The sequence below is a fragment of the Bufo gargarizans genome, chromosome 4 (assembly GCF_014858855.1).
Source record: "Bufo gargarizans isolate SCDJY-AF-19 chromosome 4, ASM1485885v1, whole genome shotgun sequence".
Classification (NCBI taxonomy): domain Eukaryota; kingdom Metazoa; phylum Chordata; class Amphibia; order Anura; family Bufonidae; genus Bufo; species Bufo gargarizans.
The window spans coordinates 525,166,430-525,184,710 of record NC_058083.1 but is presented as its reverse complement, the minus strand read 5'-3'; the positions used below and the strand labels follow the sequence as shown (position 1 = coordinate 525,184,710).

At 46.7% G+C, this 18,281-nt stretch overlaps 2 protein-coding genes across 2 annotated transcripts; both read right to left on the bottom strand.

The window, feature by feature from the left end:
• Window positions 1–2,137: 2,137 nt before the first annotated feature.
• On the bottom strand, window positions 2,138–5,334 carry LOC122934158 (hemoglobin heart muscle subunit alpha-type-like). The gene is made up of 3 exons (XM_044289405.1): window positions 5,216–5,334; window positions 3,261–3,465; window positions 2,138–2,280 (listed from the first exon to the last, which is right to left on the bottom strand). Exons 1-3 carry the CDS (start codon window positions 5,308–5,310, stop codon window positions 2,170–2,172), a joined length of 411 nt encoding a protein of 136 aa, XP_044145340.1. The 5' UTR covers window positions 5,311–5,334; the 3' UTR covers window positions 2,138–2,169.
• A 9,227-nt stretch (window positions 5,335–14,561) lies between these two features.
• LOC122933786 (hemoglobin heart muscle subunit alpha-type-like) lies at window positions 14,562–17,815 on the bottom strand. Its single transcript, XM_044288800.1, has 3 exons — window positions 17,586–17,815; window positions 15,616–15,820; window positions 14,562–14,698 (listed from the first exon to the last, which is right to left on the bottom strand). Exons 1-3 carry the CDS (start codon window positions 17,678–17,680, stop codon window positions 14,588–14,590), a joined length of 411 nt encoding a protein of 136 aa, XP_044144735.1. The 5' UTR covers window positions 17,681–17,815; the 3' UTR covers window positions 14,562–14,587.
• Between the last annotated feature and the right edge of the window lie 466 nt (window positions 17,816–18,281).

The window sequence follows — 18,281 nt, the reverse complement described above, 5'->3', positions numbered from 1 at the left end:
TGTAGTAAGCTCCCTCTAATGGTGTATATATCTGTATGTAGTAATCTCCTGTGCTCCCTCTAGTGGTGACTGTGTATATGTATATTCAGTAATCCCCTGAGCTCCCTGTAGTGGTGGATGTATATACCTGTATGTGTAAGGATGTGGGGGCAAGGGACCTTAAATGTATTACTCTGCATGTGTAAATTGTATAATTACTGCAATGTCTCAGTTTGGTCAGTAGATGGCAGCAAAAGATAATATGCTAAAAGTCTACATGGAGCTGCCTATCAGAGTAATATTAATAACCTGTTTTGTTTGCAAAGTTGGTAAATAGCTAATTTATGGGCTGTACCTCTACAAGTGTGATAGCAGGCTGTATATGTAGGTTTGACACTGCAAGGGGAGGGGAGAAGCAGGAAGTGGGGAGACTGAGGCTGTGCTTGGTGCTGCTAGAGACCAGAAGAGATCTTCTCTGCAGATTCTGGAGGCGAATAGACAGGCTCACTGTGGAGACTGGTAAGAGCACAGAGGGGAGGTTTGCAGCAACAACCCCAGGAGTGTCGTGTCTGTAGGATCCAGTTCTGGAGGAAATGAGATAAAGCACCCAGAACCGACTCAAGGAACTGTAAGTGCGGCTGATAAAGTGACATTTGAACAGACAATAACACTCCAAGTACAGTTGCATTGCGGTGTACAGTCTGCAAACTAATGCAAAGCCCTAAGGGACTCATACGTTGACGCCTTTTTAACTTACTGGCTGCTCATAGGGTGTTATACTGGGAGCTGGAGTAAGAATTACAGCTGCAATCATAGAGACAGACATCATTTACCTGTGGATTACAAATAGTATTGCACAATACTTAGGGTGCACCCCAACAAGGAACATACAAGTGCAGCTAGGCTGCTTAATGGACTTTGGAGAAAACATCACATTTACTGGTTTATTGATAGGCTGTGTTAAATTCACTGTTGGTTTATTTTCTGTGTACTAGTCTGTTTAATATATTCTCAGCTTCTTGTTCACTATACTCAACTGCTGGGAAAGAACCATTGTCTTGGTGGCATAGTGTACCCTCTGTACCCAGCCCTCGTCTTCTTTCATATGCAGTAATCTCCTGAGCTCCCTCTAGTGGTGGATGTATATATCTGTATGCAGTAAGCTCCCTCTAGTGGTGGCTGTATATAGTAATCTCCTGAGCTCCCTCTAGCGGTGGATGTATATATCTGTATGCAGTAAGCTCCTGAGCTCCCTCTAGCGGTGGATGTATATATCTGTATATAGTAATCTCCTGAGCTCCCTCTAGCGGTGGCTGTATATATCTGTATGCAGTGAGCTCCCTCTAGCGGTGGATGTATATATCTGTATGCAGCACTTCTAATTAGAGATGAGCAAATTTCCACTTCTGAAAATGAATCCATCTCGTTATGCAGGGGAGGACTCCCCTGCATAACAAGATGGATCTGCTTTGCAGCCTATAGACTATTATAACAGAATGCCTCTAAAGGCATTCCGTCATAGAATTGTGTTCTGGTCTGTGCTAACGGAATCGATAATGCAATTCACCTTTAACCAACAAAGTGTGAACGTATTTCAAAATATGAAATCCACTCATAATAATCACACATCCATTAACAATGCATACTGACTAAACAGTTCAGTCCTTATTCATCTTTAAGGTGCGCAGCATGGCCACATTGCAACACTGACAGGGCTGTGCCATGTGGTCATACCCAGGGACAGACTGGAAAAAAATATAAAACCATACTGTAGCTGGGTCTGAATTGACAGAAAGTGGGGCAACAGAAGTAGTCAGGGCCAACAATACCCAATATCACAATGCAGCACAAGATACTGTGGCGTGCACCACAGTATTAGACCTCATGCACATGAAGGTTGTTTTGGTCCATATCCCAACCTGCAGTGTTCCAAATAGCTGCAGGCATGAGGGAACTTGTTCTGCAACAGCTAGAGGCCCGCAGATTGGGCAATACTGGTCTACTGGATTATGTGGTGTAGAAGACATTATTGGCCAAATTCACAGTTACAGAAGCTCAGACTAAAAGATACAAGGAGACAGGATGTACAAGAATATAATATTTATTACAGAGATCAGGAGAAGAGATCCCAGGTCATGGAGGAGAGACGCTGGTTACTGGAGACAGACATATCTGAGAAGACTCCTCCCGTCAGCTGGAGATCAGGGCAACAGCAACCTCATTGAGGAACTTGTCACAGGCCGACTTGTCCACATCTGGGAAATGCTTGACGATGACCTCCAGAAGGCAACTACACAGCAGCTGGGGATGGATGATGGAAGTCAGTGCACGCTGAACACTTTCAAGATTCCCTTTAAAGGGTTTCTACCACCAGAAATACCGTTATATAGCTGACAGACATTAGCGATGCGCCCATGTCAGCACTACATAACAGTATGTTTCTAACATTTCTCCCTGCAGCCGTTTTTGCAAAATAAGCACTTTTATAATATGCTAATGAGCCTCTAGGTGCTACGTGGGCATAAAATCAGCACCTAGAGGCTCTGTCTACTCACCCTTTATCCGGCCCAGGTCCCCTGTTCTGCCCGCCCCTCTTGATTGATTTCACCGTTCCCTGTATCGTTGAAGAAATTCCGCACCTGTGCCGTTCACTTCTGTATTCGGCGCAGGTGCAGTGAGTGAATGATGCGCTCCTGGTGCCAGATACCTCACTGCGCCGACTGTCAGTGAGGAAGCCGACATCAGGAAAGCAGCCTTCACTCACTGCACCTGCGCCGAAGACAGAAGTGAACGGCGCAGGATTTTGTCAACGATGCGGTGGACCGTGGCATCAATCAAGAGGAGCAAGGCGGGCAGAACAGGGGACCTGGGCGGGATAAAGGGCGAGTAGACAGAGCCTCTAGGTGCTGATTTTACCCACACATAGCACCTAGAGGCTCATTAGCATATAATAAAAGTGCTCATTTTACAAAAACGGCAGCAGGGACAAATGTTAGAAACACTGTTATGTAGTGCTGACATGGGCGCATCGCTATATCAGTCAGCTACATAACAGTATTTCTGGTGGTAGAAGCCCTTTAAGGATGGGGGATGTATTTGATTTCGACAAGTCTAGCTGACTAGAGTGTAGCCCCCCAGAAACTGCACCAGTCTTGTCCGTGGGTTGTGCTTCGTTCTGCAGCTCAATGAGGAGGAACTGCAATACCAGATACAGCCATGGTCAAGAGTGGCACCATTTCCAGCAGACTTTTTGATCCCCACTGGACAGATCATCTCCTCACCTTGATGGTGTCCACACTGAGCTTCAGCTTGTTGGTGTGCATCTCCCGCAGTGTGGCCAAGTTCTCCTGCAGTTTTCCATAGTGGTTGAGGGCATCATTAATGGCGTGGATGATCTTCCCTCCATGTGTCTTCAGATCCTGACTGCCAGGGGTCACGTCCATGTGAGTGAAGTGGGACTTGGTGTCTGGATGGTGCTGGAAGAGACTGAGGAGTAGAGGGGAACGTTCAGTGTTAGGGTACATTCAAGTGACTGTACGCATTTTGTGGTTCGCAAGACAGATGGCTTTTTGTGGACCCATTGTAACAACGCCTACACTTGTCCACAAGATGGATAAGAAATGTATATGCATCTTGTGGGGCCACAGAACAGGCATACAGATGCTGACAGCTTACCGTTGACCACATTTCTTGCGGCCTCACTGTAATGAAAGGGTAAAAAAATAATAATATGGGGCTGTATATGAGAACATGTCCTTACCCCCATGTACCAAGATCTCTAGACAGTATGGGGGGGGGGGGGTTACCCTGAGGGTCAACTTAGCTCTCCTTGCGGAGGCAGCACCTCACCAAACCATGGATGGTACCTGCCTGGTATCACAATTCAGTTCCATTGAACTGCGATGTCAAGTGACAATATCAAACTGTAGACAAAGATGGCGCTGTAATAGACAGCAGCCATGTTTTCTGAACCTGTGCAACATTCAAGATTTCTTGGTTCAGTTCACCTGGTTGAACGTTAAAGGGCTTGAACAGGATAAACACCAACCACAAGATGTCCTACTGCAGCTCAGATCCCCTCATTGAATGGAAGTAGCACTTTTATCACCTTCACCACATCACCCAAATCTCTGGACAGTCAGAGGTGGACACTTAGGGCTCATGCACACAAATGTATTTTCTTTACGTGTCTGTTCCTTTTTTTCTGTGGAGCCATTCATTTCAATGGGTCCAAAAAAAAAAAAAGTTGCTGTGTGCATTACATTTGTCAGTATTTCCATTCTGCAAAAAACATAGAACATGTCCCATTATCGGACGCATTACTGACAAGGATAGGACTGTTCCATTAGGGGCCAGCTGTTCCGTTCTGCAAAGCACGCAATGCACACGGACATCATCCGTATTTTTTGCGGACCGCAAAATACATATGGTCTTGTGCACGAGCCCTTAGGCCCCATTCACACATCTGCAATTTAATTTCACATTTTACGGAACGGAATTGCAGACCCATTCATTTCTATGGGGCCGCACGATGTGCTGCCTGGATACGAAATTGCAGACGCGCACTTCCGAGTCCGCAATTCCGTTCCCCAAAAAAATAAAAAATAACACGTCCTATTCTTGTCCGCAATTGCAGGCAAGAATAGGCATACTCTAAGTGCCAGCCGCAAAATGCGGAACGCACATTGCCGTTGTCAGTGTTTTGCTGATCCGCAAAACACACTACGGACGTGTGAATGGAGCCTTATGGGTCATTGCGTGCAAGATCCATTTTTCCTGAAATATACAAGGTGGGGTCTAATATACAGATAGGAACCAAAATGTTTCTGGATCAATATTGTAACTAATACAAGTCTATACCTCAGGTCAACAAGACACTTGAGCAAAGAGGGACAGAGGAACTTTGATAAAAAATAGCGAATATCCCCCCAAAAGAGGGACACTTGGGAGGTCTGCCTTCACCCCTCAAGTTACCATTCAGGTGAAATATATTAACTTCATGAGAAGTCCTCTATAGACAGTATTATTTCTAGCAGCACATTCCCCTCCCCCACTGAGATAAACATGCATGCTCAGCCCCATTCCTGGATTACAGTTTTCCACATTTAAGGAAGATTCCAAACTAATCTGATACATTGTTGCATGTAGTGCAGGGGGCGGAGCTCCAGGTGTAACAATGTGTCAGCTCCTCCTTCCCAGCCCCTTGTAGCAGTGACTATCTGGCTCTGCCGCTCACCTCTCCATGGCGTCACCTCCAATCTTCTCAGCGTCAGCGTTAATCTTCACAAACAAGGGCTCCAAAGCCGCCTTCTCAGCATCTGATAGCGCCATCCTGGGATGTGAAGCTCCAGCACAAGGGCCAATCTGCACTAAGGGGCCCCAGACTCCATCATCACCTTTATATAGGGAGGAATGGCTGCTGATCCAGCACACCTGGGGCCCTACAGGAGAGCCCGACAACCTGGTCTGGCTGACAACTCCTGGGACTGGAGTCTGGGAATGGTCATGAGGTGATTTTCTAATGGATCTGGAAGCCGACAGCAGGAGCTAAAGCATTCTAGAAATGTTTGGCCATCAAAAAATAGGACCTGTCTTATTCTGTCCTTTTTCATGGCCTGACAGTCCCCGTACAAGTCAAGGGGATGTGTTTTCTTCTCTGTTGTGTGAAAACACAGGCCTATTTTTTTACATTTATGTTCCATTTTTTGCGTTCCGTGTACGGAACCATTCATTTTCCGTTCCATTCAAACATAGAACATGTCCTATTATTGTCCGCATAACGGACCAGGATAGGACTGTTCTATCAGGGGCCGGCTGTTCCGTTCCGCAAAAAAAACATAATGCACACGGACGTCATCCATATTTTTTGCGGATCAGTTTTTTACGGACCGCAAAATACTGAAAAAGCCATACGGTCGTGTGCAAGAGGCCTTAGGATGAGTTCACACTTCAGTTATTTCCATCAGTTAGGGCTCATCCCCACAGCCGTGTTTTGAGTCCGTATCCGATGCACATTTTTCGCGGGTGAGTTGTGGACCCATTCACTTCAATGGGGCCATAAAAGATGCAGAAAGCACACCTGTGCGCTGTCCGCATCCGTATGTCTGTTCCGAGGCCCTGCAAAAAAATAGAACCGTTTTACGGACAAGGACAGAACAGTTTTATAGAGGGCAGGACGTTCCTTTCTGTAAAATGCGTAACGCACACTGCCGATATCCGTGCTTTGCGGATTCGCAATTAGTGGACCCCAAATACGGCAACGGTTGTGTGCATGAGCCCTTATTGTGAGCCAAAACCAGTAGTGAAGCCGACTCAGAGATAAGGTAGAATGGGGAGATCTGCACCTGTTCTGTGTATTTGACCCGCTCCTGGTTTTGGCTCTGATGGAAATAAGTTAAGTGTGAACTTGGCCTAAAGCTACTTTCACACTGGTGTTTTTACTGGATCCGGCAGCGTTCAGCAAAAACGCTTCCGTTACTGATAATACAACCGTCTGCGTCCGTTATGAACAGATCTGGTTGTATTATCTTTAACATTTCAAAGACGGATCCGTCATGAACTCGATTGAAAGTCAATGGAGGACGGATCCGTTTTCTATTGTGGTAGATTCTGTCAGAGAAAACGGATCCGCCCCCACTGACTTGCATTGGGGGTCATGCCGGATCCGTCTTGCTCCACATCCCAGGACGGAAAGCAAACTGCAACATGTTGAGCTTTTCTCTCCGGTATGGGAACGCAACTAAACGGAACAGAATGCATTCTGGTCAGTTTTGTCCCCATTGACAATCAATAGGGACAAAACGGAAGCGTTTTTTATTTCCGGTATTGAGCCCCTATGATGGATCTCAATATCGGAAAACTAAAACGCTAGTGTGAAAGTAGCCTTACCTTGGTTTTGCGGTGCTGTTTCTGCCCTCACAGCTTGTATGGATGAAGCTCATGATTTCAATGTGTACAAGTCGCAGCCAAAAACCACAAAGCAAAACCGCATCAGGCAAAGGATAAGGAGATTGAAAAATGTTTAAAAAAATGCCATTTAGAGGAAGCGTTTTTACTCAAAAAAACAGACCCAAAAACACATGCAAAAAAAGACAGAATTTTTTTTTTTCAAAAAAGCAACATAATGCATGCATTTCTGATTTTTACAGCACAATCAGAAATGCATGCATTATGTGGCTTTTTTGAAAAAAAAAATTCTGTCTTTTTTTGCATGTGTTTTTGGCTGTGTTTTTTGGAGTAAAAACGCTATCTCTAAATGGCATTTTTTTTTTAAAAATTCAATATCCTTATCCTTTGGCCTCATGCACACGGTCCGCAAAAACGGGGTCCGTGGGTCCGTGATCCGTGACCGTTTTTTCGTCCGTGGGTCTTCCTTGATTTTTGGAGGATCCACGGACATGAAAAAAAAGTCGTTTTGGTGTCCGCCTGGCCGTGCGGAGCCAAACGGATCCGTCCTGAATTACAATGCAAGTCAATAGGGACGGATCCGTTTGACGTTGACACAATATGGTGCCATTTCAAACGGATCCGTCCCCATTGACTTTCAATGTAAAGTCTGGAGTTCTTTTATACCATCGGATTGGAGTTTTCTCCAATCCGATGGTATATTTTAACTTGAAGCGTCCCCATCACCATGGGAACGCCTCTATGTTAGAATATACTGTCGGATATGAGCTACTTCGTGAACCTCAGATCCGACATTATATTCTAACACAGAGGTGTTCCCATGGTGATGGGGACGCTTAAGGTTAGAATACACTACAAACTTTGTACAAGACTGCCCCCTGCTGCCTGGCAGCACCCGATCTCTTACAGGGGGATATGATAGCACAATTAACCCCTTCAGGTGCGGCACCTAAAGGGGTTAATTGTACTATCATATTCCCCTGTAAGAGATCAGGGCTGCCAGGCAGCAGGGGGCAGACCCCCCCCCTCCCCAGTTTGAATATCGTTGGTGGCACAGTGTGCACCCCCCATCGGGCCCCCCTTCCTCCCTCTAATGTTAGAAATCGTTGGTGGCACAGTGTGCGCCCACCATCGCCCCCCCCCTCCCTCCCTCTATTGTAATAAATCGTTGGTGGCACAGTGTGCGCCCACCATCGCCCCCCCTCCCTCCCTCTATTGTATTAAATCGTTGGTGGCACAGTGTGCCAACCACCATCGGCACCCCCCCTCCCTCTATAGCAGTAACAACATTGGTGGCAGTGTGCGGTCTCCCATTCCCCCCCCCCCATCATTGGTGGCAGCGGAGTTCCGATCGGAGTCCCAGGTTAATCGCTGGGGCTCCGATCGGTAACCATGGCAACCAGGACGCTACTGCAGTCCTGGTTGCCATGGTTACTTAGCAATAGTACAACATTAGAAGATTCATACTTACCTGCTTGCTGCTGCGATGTCTGTGACCGGCCGGGAGCTCCTCCTACTGGTAAGTGACAGGTCTGTGCGGCGCATTGCTAAAGAACTGTCACTTACCAGTAGGACGAGCTCCCGGCCGTTCACAGACATCGCAGCAGCAAGCAGGTAAGTATGAATCTTATACTGTTGTACTATTGCTAAGTAACCATGGCAACCAGGGCTGCAGTAGCTTCCTGGTTGCCATGGTTACCGATCGGAGCCCCAGCGATTAAACTGGGACTCCGATCGGAACTCCGCTGCCACCAATGATGGGGGGGGGGGAATGGGAGGCCGCACACTGCCACCAATGTTGTTACTGCTATAGAGGGAGGGGGGGCCCTTGGTGGGCGCACACTGTGCCACCAACGATTTATTACAATAGAGGGAGGGAGGGGGGGGCGATGGTGGGCGCACACTGTGCCACCAACGATTTCTAACATTAGAGGGAGGAAGGGGTCCGATGGGGGGCGCACACTGTGCCACCAACGATATTCAAACTGGGGAGGGGGGGGGCTGCCCCCTGCTGCCTGGCAGCCCTGATCTCTTACAGGGGAATATGATAGTACAATTAACCCCTTTAGGTGCCCCACCTGAAGGGGTTAATTGTGCTATCATATCCCCCTGTAAGAGATCGGGTGCTGCCAGGCAGCAGGGGGCAGTCTAGTGCAAAGTTTGCAGTGTATTCTAACTAGAAGCGTCCCCATCACCATGGGAACGCTTCTGTGTTAAAATATACTGTCGGAAATGAGTTTTCACGAAGTGAAAACTTAGATCAGAAAAAGCTTTTATGCAGACGGATCTTCGGATCCGTCCGTATGAAAGCAACCTACGGCCACGGATCACGGACACGGATGCCAATCTTGTGTGCATCCGTGTTCTTTCACGGACCCATTGACTTGAATGGGGCCGTGAACCGTTGTCCGTCAAAAAAATAGGACAGGTCATATTTTTTTGACGGACAGGATACACGGATCACGGCCTCAGCTGCAAAACGGTGCATTTTCCGATTTTTCCACGGACCCATTGAAAGTCAATGGGTCCGCGAAAAAAAACGGAAAACGGCACAACGGCCACGGATGCACACAACGGTCGTGTGCATGAGGCCTTTGCCTGATAAAAAAAATGCAACAATTTTAACCCAAAAACATCATTAAAAAAACACACAGTATGCAGCAGGGAAAAAACATGCCAGAGCAAACGTGTGCGTGGGGGAGGAAATCTCAGATGAATTCTGCTTGCAGGTTTTGCATCAGATTTCCCTGTGCTGTTTGCATTTTCTGTAGACCCATAGAAACGAATAGGTCTGCAAGGTTGTCGTGGAGTGACTGTGTTAGGCCCAGTTCACACTTCTGTTATTTGGTCAGTTATCTCCATCAGTTATTGTGAGCTGAAACCAAGTGCGGGTCAAACAGGAGGAAATCTTTACAATATACAGTCCTTATCAAAAGTTTAAGACCACTTGAAAAATGGCAAAAATAGCATGGCTGGATCTTAACAAGGTTCCAAGTAGAGCTTCAACATGCAACAAGAACAAATGGGAGGGAGACAAAACATTTTTTGAGCATTCAATTTAATGAAAACAATGAATAAACTAAAACAGGCTGTTTTTCAGCTGATCAAAAGTTTAGGACCACATGCCTTTAAAAGGCCAAATCTGTGCAGAGATGTGGGTTCATTGTCATGTTCTGTCAGGTAGTCACACGTTGTGATGGCAAAGGCAAAAAAACTCTCCCTTTTTGAACGTGGTCGGGTTGTTGAACTGCATAAGCAGGGTCTCTCACAGCGCGCCATCGCTGCTGAGGTGGGACGCAGTAAGACAGTCATTTGGAATTTCTTAAATGATCCTGAGGGTTATGGAACAAAAAAGTCAAGTGGAAGACCCAAAAAAATGTCATCAGCACTGAGCCGGAGGATCCAATTGGCTGTCCGTCAAGACACTGGACGATCCTCGACCCAAATTAAGGCCCTTACTGGTGCTGACTGCAGCCCCATAACCAGCAGACGGCATCTGAGACTGAAGGGCTTAAAAAACAAAAAACGTCTTCAAAGACCTCATCTCCTTAACGCCAGAGAACTGCTCGTTTGGACTTTGCAAGAGAGCACCAAACATGGGACATTCAAAGGTGGAAGAAAGTTTTATGCTCTAATGAGAAAAAATTTAACCTTGATGGTCCTGATGGTTTCCAATGTTACTGGCATGACAAGCAGATCCCACCTGAGATGTTTTCTATGCGCCACAGTGAAGGGGGCACCATAATGGTCTGGGGTGCTTTTTCCTTCAGTGGAACAATGGAGCTTCAGGAAGTGCAGGAACGTCAAACGGCCGCTGGCTATGTCCAGATGTTGCAGAGAGCATTCCTTGTGACTGAGGGCCCTTGTCTGTGTGGTAACGACTGGGTTTTTCAACAGGACAATGCTACAGTACACAATGCCCGCAGGACAAGGGACTTCTTCCAGGAGAATAACATAACTCTTTTGGCCCATCCTGCGTGTTCCCCGGATCTAAATCCAATTGAGAACCTTTGGGGATGGATGGCAAGGGAAGTTTACAAAAATGGACAACAGTTCCAGACAGTATATGGCCTTCCTGCGGCCGTCTTCATCACTTGGAGAAATGTTCCCAGTCACCTCATGGAAACGCTTGCATCAAGCATGCCGAAACGAATTGTTGAAGTGATAAACAATAACGGTGGAGCTACTCATTACTGAGTTCATGTTTGGAAGTTGGATTTCTGTTGTCTGCTGAGCTCCCTCTAGTGGTAGCTGTATATATCTGTATGTAATAAGCTCCTGAGATCCCTCTAGTGGTGACTGTGTATATCTATATTCAGTAATCCCCTGAATAGTGGTGGATGTATATACCTGTATGTGTAAGGATGTGGGGGCAAGGGACCTTAAATGTATTACTCTGCATGTGTAAATTGTATAATTACTGCAAGGTCTCACTTTGGTCAGTAGATGGCAGCAAAAGATAATATGCTAAAAGTCTACATGGAGCTGCCTATCAGAGTAATATTAATAACCTGTTTTGTTTGCAAAGTTGGTAAATAGCTAATTTATGGGCTGTACCTCTACAATTGTGATAGCAGGCTGTATATGTAGGTTTGACACTGCAAGGGGAGGGGAGAAGTAGGAAGTGGGGAGACTGAGGCTGTGCTTGGTGCTGCTAGAGACCAGAAGAGATCTTCTCTGCAGATTCTGGTGGCGAATAGACAGGCTCACCGTGGAGACTGGTAAGAGCACAGAGGGGAGGTTTGCAGCAACAACCCCAGGAGTGTCGTGTCTGTAGGATCCAGTTCTGGAGGAAATAAGATAAAGCACCCAGAACCGGCTCAAGGAACTGTAAGTGCGGCTGATAAAGTGCCATTTGAACAGACGATAACACTCCAAATACAGTTGCATTGCAGTGTACATGCAAACTTAGGCCTCATGCACACAACAGTTTTTTTTTTTTTTAACGGTCCGCAAAAACGGGGTCCGTAGGTCCGTGATCGTTTTTTCATCCGTGGGTCTTCCTTGATTTTTGGAGGATCCACGGACATGAGCCAAACAGATCTGTCCTGACTTTACAATGCAAGTCAATGGGGACAGATCCATTTGACGTTGACACAATATGGTGCAATTGCAAACAGATCCGTCCCCATTGACTTTCAATGTAAAGTCAGGAGTCCCTTTCATACCATTGGATCAGAGTTTTCTCCAATCCGATGGTATATTTTAACTTGAAGCGTCCCCATCACCATGGGAACGCCTCTATGTTAGAATATACAGGGGGCAGACCCCCCCCCCCTGTTTTTAACTCATTGGTGGCCAGTACGGCCGGCCCCCCCCTCCCTCCCCTGTAGTTAACTCGTTAGTGGCCAGTGGGCCCCCCCTCCCTCTCCTAATTAAAATCTCCCCCCCTTTCATTGGTGGCAGCAGAGAGTACCGATCGGAGTCCCAGTTTAATCGCTGGGGCTCCGATCGGTAACCATGGCAACCTGGACGCTACTGCAGTCCCGGTTGCCATGGTTACTTAGCAATTTGTAGAAGCATTATACTTACCTGCGAGCAGCGATGTCTGTGTCCGGCCGGGAGCTCCTCCTACTGGTAAGTGACAGGTCTGTGCGGCGCATTGCTTAATGATCTGTCACTTACCAGTAGGAGGAGCTCCCGGCCGCTGCCACCAATGATAGGGGGGGATATTTGAATTAGGAGAGGGAGGGGGGGCCCACTGGCCACCAACAAGTTAACTACAGGGGAGGGAGGGGGGCCGGCCGCACTGGCCACCAATGTGTTAACTACGGGGGGGGGGGGGGGGGCAGTCATGTACACAGTTCTTTTAGTATATTCTAACTAGAAGTGTCCCCATCAATATGGGAACGCCTCTGTGTTAGAATATACTGTCGGATCTAAATTTTCACAAAGTGAAAACTCAGCTCTGAAAAAAGCTTTTTATGCAGACGGATCTTCGGATCCGTCAGTATGAAAGTAACCTACGGCCACGGACGCCAATCTTGTGTGCATCCGTGTTCTTTCACGGACCCATTGACTTGAATGGGTCCGTGAACCGTTGTCCGTCAAAAAAAAGAAAGAAGAATAGGACAGGTCATAATTTTTTTGACGGACAGGATACACAGATCACGGTCTTGGCTGCAAAACGGTGCATTTTCCGATTTTTCCACGGACCCATTGAAAGTCAATGGGTCCGCGAAAAAAAACGGAAAACGGCCACAGATGCACACAACAGTCGTGTGCATGGGGCCTAATGCAAAGCCCTAAGGGACTCAAATGTTGACACCTTCCTAACTCACTGGCTGCTCATAGGGTGTTATATACTGGGAGCTGGAGTAAGAATTACAGCTGCAATCATAGAGACAGACATCATTTACCTGTGGATTACAAATAGTATTGCACAATACTCAGGGTGCACCCCAACAAGGAACTCATCAAGGAACATACAAGTGCAGCTAGGCTGCTTAATGGACTTTGGAGAAATCACATTTACTGCTTTATTGTTAGGCCATTTTAAATTTACTGTTCACTGGTTTATTTTCTGTGCACTAGTCTGTTTAATATATTCTCAGCTTTTTGTTCACTATACTCAACTGCTGGGAAAGAACCATTGTCTTGGTGGCGTAGTGTACCCTCTGTACCCAGCCCTCGTCTTGTTTCATATGCAGTAATCTCCTGAGCTCCCTCTAGTGGTGACTGTATATATCTGTATGTAGTAATCTCCTGAGCTCCCTCTAGTGGTGGCTGTATATATCTGTATGCAGTAAGCTCCTGAGCTCCCTCTAGTGGTGGCTGTATATATCTCTATGCAGTAATCTCCTGAGCTCCCTCTAGTGGTGACTGTATATATCTGTTTGCAGCACTTCTAATTAGAGATGAGCAAATTTCCACTTATGAAAATGAATCCATCTCGTTATGCAGGGGAGGACTCCCCTGCATAAGATGGATCTGCTTTGCAGCCCATAGACTTCTATTATAAAGGAAATGCCTCTAAAGGCATTCCGTCATAGAATTGCATTATGGTCTGTGCTAACGGAATCCATAACGCAATTCAACATTAACCAAAAAAGTGTGAACGAATTTCAAAATATGAAATCCACTCATAATAATCACACATCCATTAACAATGTATACTGACTAAACAGTTCAGTCCTTATTCATCTCTTTAAGGTGCGCAGCATGGCCACATTGCAACACTGACAGGGCTGTGCCATGTGGTCATACCCAGGGACAGACTGGAAAAGTCAAGGGGCCCTGGGAAAAAAATAATAAAACCACATACTGTAGCTGGGTCTGAATTGACAGAAAGTGGGGCAACAGAAGTAGGCAGGGACAACAATACCCAATATCACAATGCAGCACAAAATACTGTTGCGTGCGCCACAGTATTAGACCTCATGCACACGAATGTTGTTTTGGTCCATATCCCGACCTGCAGTGTTCCAAACCTACACCCTCCAGCATGCCCTAATAGCTGCAGGCATGAGGGAACTTGTTCTGCAACAGCGGAAAGCCCACAGATTGGGCAATACTGGTCTACTGGTGTAGAAGACATTATTGGCAAAATTCAGTTACTGAAGCTCAGACTAAAAATACAAGGAGACTGGATGTACAAGAATATAATTTATTACAGAGATCAGGAGAATGGAGATCCCGGGTCATAGAGGACAGGCGCTTGTAACAGGAGACACATGGACAGATCTGAGAAGAATCCTCCCGGTCAGCTGGAGATCAGGGCAACGGCAACCTCATTGAGGAACTTGTCACAGGCCGACTTGTCCACATCTGGGAAATGCTTGACGATGACCTCCAGGAGACAACCACACAGCAGCTGGGGATGGATGATGGGAGTCAGTGCATGCTGAACACTAGATTCCCTTTAAAGGGCTTCTACCACCAGAAATACCATTATATAGCTGACCGACATTAGCGATGTGCTAATGTCAGCACTACATAACAGTATGTTTTTAACATTTCTCCCTGCAGACGTTTTTGTAAAATAAGCACTTTTATAATATGCTAATGAGCCTCTAGGTGCTATGTGGGCGTAGATTTAGCCCATAGAGGCTCCGTCCACTCAACCTTTATCCCGTCCCGGTCCCCTGTTCTGCCCGCCACCGGTCCTCTTGATTGAGGTCACTGTTCCCTGCATCGTTGACTAAATCCCGCGCCGTTCACTCCTGTATTCGGCGCGGGCGCAGTGAGTGAATGATGCGCTCCTGGTGCCGGATTCCTCACTGCACCGAAGACAGAAGTGAATGGCGCGGGATTTTGTCAACGATGCGGTCGACCATGGCATCAATCAAGAGGAGCGGGGCGGGCAGAACAGGGGACCTGGGCGGGATAAAGGGCTAGTGGACGGAGCCTCTAGGTGCTGATTTTACGCACACATAGCACCTAGAGGCTCATTAGCATATAATAAGTGCTTATTTTACAAAAACGGCTGCAGGGAGAAATGTTAGAAACATACTGTTATGTAGTGCTGACATGGGCGCATCGCTATATCAGTCAGCTACATAACAGTATTTCTGGTGGTAGAAGCCCTTTAAGGATGGGGGATGTATTTGGTTTTGACAAGTCTAGCTGACTAGAGTGTAGCCCCCAGAAACTGCACCAGTCTTGTCCATGGGTTGTGTTTCGTTCTGCAGCTCAGTGAGGAGGAACTGCAGTACCAGATACAGCCATGGTCAAGAGTGGCACCATTTTCAGCAGACTTTTTAACCACCACTGGACAGATCTGCTCCTCACCTTGATGGTGTCCACACTGAGCTTCAGCTTGTTGGTGTGCATCTCCCGCAGTGTGGCCAAGTTCTCCTGCAGTTTTCCATAGTGGTTGAGGGCATCATTAATGGCGTGGATGATCTTCCCTCCATGAGTCTTCAGATCCTGACTGCCGGGGGTCACGTCCATGTGAGTGAAGTGGGACTTGGTGTCTGGATGGTGCTGGAAGAGACTGAGGAGTAGAGGGGGAACGTTCAGTGTTAGGGTACATTCAAGTGACTGTACGCATTTTGTGGTTCGCAAGACAGATGGCTTTTTGTGGACCCATTGTAACAACGCCTACTCTTGTCCACAAGATGGATAAGAAATGTATATGCATCTTGTGGGGCCACAGAACAGACATACAGATGCTGACAGCTTACCGTTGACATTTCTTGTGGCCTCACTGTAATGAAAGGGTAAAAAACACCAAAAATAAAAATGGGGCTGTATATGAGAACATGTCCTTACCCCCATGTACCAAGATCTCTAGACAGTATGGGGGGGGGGGGGGTTACCCTGAGGGTCAACTTAGCTCTCATTGCGGAGGCAGCACCTCACCAAACCATGGATGGTACCTGCCTGGTATCACAATTCAGTTCCATTGAAGTGCGAGGTTAAGTGACAATATCAAACTGTAGACAAAGATGGCGCTGTAATAGACAGCAGCCATGTTTTCTGAACCTGTGCAACATTCAAGATTTCTTGGTTCAGTTCACCTGGTTGAACGTTAAAGGGCTTGAACAGGATAAACAGGATCAGCACCAACCACAAGATGTCCTACTGCAGCTCAGACCCACTCATTGATTACAAGTAGCACTTTTATCACCTTCACCACATCACCCAAATCTCTGGACAGTCAGAGGTGGACACTTAGGGCTCATGCACAAATGAATTTTCTTTACGTGTCTGTTCCTTTTTTCTGTGGAGCCATTCATTTCAATGGGACCAAAAAAAAAAAAAAGTTGCTGTGTGCATTACATTTGTCAGCATTTCCATTCTGCAAAAAACATAGAACATGTCCTATTATCAGACGCATTACGGACAAGGATAGGACTGTTCCATTAGGGGCCAGCTGTTCCGTTCTGCAAAGCACGCAATGCACACGGACGTCATCCGTATTTTTTGCGGACCGCAAAATACATATGGTCCTGTGCACGAGCCCTTAGGCCCCATTCACACATCTGCAATTTAATTTCACATTTTACGGAACGGAATTGCAGACCCATTCATTTCTATGGGGCCGCACAATGTGCTGCCTGGATACGAAATTGCAGACGCGCACTTCCGAGTCCGCAATTCCGTTCCCCAAAAAAAAAAAAAATAACACGTCCTATTCTTGTCCGCAATTGCAGGCAAGAATAGGCATACTCTAAGTGCCAGCCGCAAATTGCGGAACGCACATTGCCGTTGTCAGTGTGTTGCTGATCCGCAAAACACACTACGGACGTGTGAATGGAGCCTTATGGGTCATTGCGTGCAAGATCAATTTTTCCTGAAATATACAAGGTGGGGTCTAATATACAGATAGGAACCAAACTGTTTCTGGATCAATATTGTAACTAATACAAGTCTATACCTCAGGTCAACAAGACACTTGAGGAGCAAAGAGGGACAGAGGAACTTTGATCAAAAATAGGGAATATCCCCCCAAAAGAGGGACACTTGGGAGGTCTGCCTTCACCCCTCAAGTTACCATTCAGGTGAAATATATTAACTTCATGAGAAGTCCTCTATAGACAGTATTATTTCTAGCAGCACATTCCCCTCCCCCACTGAGATAAACATGCATGCTCAGCCCCATTCCTGGATTACAGTTTTCCACATTTAAGGAAGATTCCAAACTAATCTGATACATTGTTGCATGTAGTGCAGGGGGCGGAGCTCCAGGTGTAACAATGTATCAGCTCCTCCTTCCCAGCCCCTTGTAGCAGTGACTATCTGGCTCTGCCGCTCACCTCTCCATGGCTTCACCTCCAATCTTCTCAGCGTCAGCGTCAATCTTCACAAACAAGGGCTCCAAAGCCGCCTTCTCAGCATCTGATAGCGCCATCCTGGGATGTGAAGCTCCAGCACAAGGGCCAATCTGCACTGAGGGGCCCCAGACTCCATCATCACCTTTATATAGGGAGGAATGGCTGCTGATCCAGCACACCTGGGGCCCTACAGGAGAGCCTGACAACCTGGCCTGGCTGACAACTCCTGGACTGGAGTCTGGGAATGGTCATCATGAGGTGATTTTCTAATGGATCTGGAAGCCGACAGCAGGAGCTAAAGCATTCTAGAAATGTTTGGCCATCAAAAAATAGGACCTGTCCTATTCTGTCCTTTTTCATGGGCTGACAGTCCCCGTACAAGTCAAGGGGATGTCTTTTCTTCTCTGTTGTGTGAAAACACAGGCCTATTTTTGTACATTTACGTTCCGTTTTTTGCGTTCCGTGTACGGAACCATTCATTTTCCGTTCCATTCAAACATAGAACTTGTCCTATTATTGTCCGCATAACGGACCAGGATAGGACTGTTCTATCAGGGGCCGGCTGTTCCGTTCCGCAAAAAACATAATGCACACGGACGTCATTCATATTTTTTGCGGACCGCAAAATACTGAAAAAGCCATACGGTCGTGTGCAACAGGCCTTAGGATGAGTTCACA